The sequence below is a fragment of the Odontesthes bonariensis genome, chromosome 12, assembly GCF_027942865.1.
Source record: "Odontesthes bonariensis isolate fOdoBon6 chromosome 12, fOdoBon6.hap1, whole genome shotgun sequence".
Classification (NCBI taxonomy): Eukaryota; Metazoa; Chordata; class Actinopteri; order Atheriniformes; family Atherinopsidae; genus Odontesthes; species Odontesthes bonariensis.
This window is the reverse complement of record NC_134517.1, coordinates 33,080,006-33,083,815: the sequence shown is the minus strand read 5'-3', so window position 1 is coordinate 33,083,815 and position 3,810 is coordinate 33,080,006. Positions and strand designations below refer to the sequence as shown.

The 3,810-nt window shown below is 43.7% G+C and overlaps 1 protein-coding gene across 1 annotated transcript; it reads left to right on the top strand.

The window, feature by feature from the left end:
- Window positions 1-499: 499 nt before the first annotated feature.
- Window positions 500-3,587, top strand: cdk5r2b (cyclin dependent kinase 5, regulatory subunit 2b (p39)). Its single transcript, XM_075480184.1, has one exon. The coding sequence runs from the start codon at window positions 794-796 to the stop codon at window positions 1,679-1,681; it is 888 nt and encodes a 295-aa protein (XP_075336299.1). The 5' UTR covers window positions 500-793; the 3' UTR covers window positions 1,682-3,587.
- Window positions 3,588-3,810: the final 223 nt, after the last annotated feature.

Below are 3,810 nucleotides of genomic sequence, written 5' to 3'. Positions count from 1 at the left end.
TGGCACAAAACGTCTTTTACAGATTTCCAAAATCTCTTGAAGGAACATTCTTCTATGAACTGTCAGGGGGAAACAAAGTGCCCGTATTTTCGCATATTTAGAAAGGAGAAGGCAAAACTGTTGCATGAACATAAATATACCTCATTCTCATGTGGAAACTAAATGGCATGTACAGTGTCCATAGTAATTTAAACTGGCTTCAAATCAGATGGTACAGATCATTAAATGAAATTGAAATAAACACTAGAATTGCCAACACTAGGGCTTCACCATCATTCATCAGTGTTAGTCGGTAAACACGAGAAGAACGAAATAGTTTGAATTTTAAATTGCATTAATTTTCCAAAGGAACTAGACTAGAGAGAAAAATAGCACTTCACCTTGTCATGTATGTGTCGCAGTCTATCAATGGCAACTAAGACCTAAAAACAACACCCCTAGTGATTGGATCATTGATTGGTTCTCTTATTGGATGGCTCGGCTGCCACTCACGGTCTTCTCTGTTGGTTTGTCTAAGCTCAGGGTTTACGCATAGCGACTAATCTTTGTCCAGGTTACAGGCGCATAGGATTTGTGTCGCAGCGTTTCCACACTAAGAGAGCATCTGCCTGGATATATTTCCATTCAACGGGAAAATCATCCATATTCTTATCCTCCTCCGCCAAGTGAGTAAATGTGTAAATGGAGTTTCAGTCGTCGTGACTGCCGTTCGCCGCCTCTCACCCTGCAGAAGATTCTGAGCTGAACTTGCTGCAACATCATCCATATCACGGCAGCTCTCTCCTTCGCAGACATGGGTACCGTGCTCTCTATATCACCTTCCACAAAAAAGGCATCTATTATGGAAGCTGAGGCCACGGGAGAAGTACACAAAAACGACAAGAGCCTGAAGCGGCACTCGATGTTTGTGTCTCTCTCCTGGAAGAAGCTAGTGTCCACTTCGGCCAAGAAGAGCGCCAAGAAAGTGACCCCGAAGCCACTGCCCACCCGCGAGCTCCCGTCCAGCCAGGTGGCTCAGCTCAACAGCGAAAACATCAGGAAAACGCACCAAACCGAGGAGAAGAAACCCAAAGCGCCCATTCCAGTCCCGGTGCCCACTGTTCCCACGCAAAACAGCGAGGTTTCGATCCAAAGCGGGAGGCTTTCCACTGTCCAGAAGCAGCCCAGCAGCGTCTCTCTGGTGTCGCCCAGGCGGATAGTCATCCAGGCGTCAACCGGGGAGCTGCTTCGTTGTTTGGGGGACTTCATGTGCCGCAGGTGTTTTAAACTAAAAGAGTTAAGCAGTGGCGAGGTGATCCTCTGGTTCCGAAACATTGACCGGACTCTTTTGATCCAGGGTTGGCAGGACATTGGCTTCATCACGCCGGCCAACGTGGTGTTCGTGTACCTGCTGTGCCAAGACTCCATAACGGACAGCATTGACAGTCAGGCTGAGCTGCAGGGCACCTTTCAGACTTGCCTCTACCTCGCATACTCCTACATGGGCAATGAGATCTCATACCCACTCAAGCCATTCATGATCGAGTCGAACAAGGACGTTTTCTGGGAGACGTCGCTTCGGATCATCGACAGCATGAGTGCCAAAATGCTGCAGTTGAACGCAGACCCGCACTTTTTCACCGAGGTCTTCCAGGACCTGAAAAACCAACGCGATGTCAGCGAGTCCACTCTGGACCGCTGAGGCGGAAACGAACAAGACACTGGAGTATTTTAGAGATGAATGTAAAAAAAGATGACTGCAGAATCACATTAGCGTGGTTTTGAATAGCAAGGCCATCATTGAAAGGTCCTCGCGTCTGAGCTGAGTGTCTCTCGTGATGTTACACTACTTAAGTATGGTGTTTAGGTTACAGTATAGGAAGTTTCAAACTTGCATGCCAATTGTACATTGCATTTCTGTGGTCCAATCCACAGTCCTATTTTGAACTTTCCCTAAGGTGACACGGGGATCGACTTCATTCTACACGTTCTTCTCTAAGAGACTCTTAGATCCCCGTTTCATACAAGATTAGCCAATGTTCTGAAAAAAACCTGAATGGATGCTTTAAGGTGAAGTCAAAGACAGGACCAGAATAGATCAGTGAGTGGAGTTAGAGCAGGGGGCGGAGCTGTCCGAGGTGCTGACCTGTGCAGCCATTCTCTCTTGTCTCCCTGCTGTGGGAGTCACTTTTTCCTCAACAGAGCCAAGTGTAGCTTTGGAGGACCACAATCAGCCCAGTCAACTTTCAACACATAAACCTTGAAAGAACAGGTAGCAGATTGTACTTTTTAAACAGTAAGCTGGTAAATTACACTGTTGCACAGGCAAGAGATGGCAAGAAGCAATGATGAATATAACTGTAAATATCAATGTATGGGCAACAGCGGTATGAGGCTACACATATCATCTGTAAACCCTGTATACATGTTAAAAGTCTCACCTTCAAAAAAACAAAAAACACCATGCTGGGGATCTTTTAATAGCTGGTTGGTGTATAACTGTTTTCAGCTCTTTCTTCTGTCATAACAGAAATCTCAATTTGCAATTACAACTGTAGTAACATACCCGTGCAGTAAGTACGTTTCAAGCTGAACATGAGGGGTAGATATTCAAAATTAGAGGAAGAGAGTGTCTCCACCTCTGGAATGTATTCGGTTGCACTAAGGGGGTCTATAGATGGCCATACAGCAAGGTAGTCAACCCAAGGCATCTTTTATGTTTTGCTTTTCAATACATGTTGGCCACTGTGGTGTACTGCTCTGCAACACATTGCAGTGGTCAGCTGGAGGCTGAATGTGTAGTTTTTCACAAGATTATTTTATTTTTATCTTCTATGTGCCAACTATAAAATGATCTGAAATCATGTTTTCCATGTACATGTACGTATTTAATTTCCCGCTGCTTGTTTTGAAGGTGGCTGTATGATATGTAGTTGAAGCATCACAAACACAAATAGCTTAATGGTCAAATAAATTTTTTGCGCACTACTCTAAATGTGTCCTGGGCCTCAGTTTGCTGGCTTAGGTTCACTTTCAGTTGAGCTCATTTAGGATTCTTCAAAATGTAAATATGTAATTAGGGAAATCTTATTTGTGAGTGACGGACGAATATAATTTTGCACGTGTCATTGCAGTATGTATAAGCTAAAGGTGTTTTGACTTCAACTCTGAAACCAAACTTGCAGGGTAAACCTGTGTATTGAGTCTCATGGACCCTCCGACAGATCATTGTGATGTGCTGTGAATCCGTTGCTTGGAAAGTGAATAATGATGCTGCTATTTTTGCACAGCTGTGAACAAACTGTTGATGTTTTGCACAGTGGTATAACATAATGGTGATGTACCAGTGTTTCCTCTCAAGCACTGGAGTGTTTGCCATTAAGTTTGCAGTTACTGTCACCAGCTCTCGCTTTAGAATGATCATCTGTGAACCGAATCTTTTGTACAGTCCATTTTATGTCATGCTGTATGAAAAGTGATGTTTAGGTGTGTGTGCTGTCTGCGGTGTCACGCCACAGATGCGTTCACTCTTTCTACATGTTGGTAAAAGGTCAATAAGGTAATTGTTTAATGTGACCCTAATGTAATAAAACCAAACTAAAGTAGAATATCATGTCTCTCCTGCATTTATATTGTCTTAAAGTTTCTGTAAGTAATCTAATTGTGTGTGCACACGCGTGTAGTCCGTATTTATACATGGCTTGCGGTTTGTTGAACAAGTAATTCACTCCACACCTTATCTACGCACAATACCCACTAATCCTCAATTCGCTATGAACCCTTGAGACACAATTATGCAATAGAAATAAGTCCATGACGAATATGCTTACC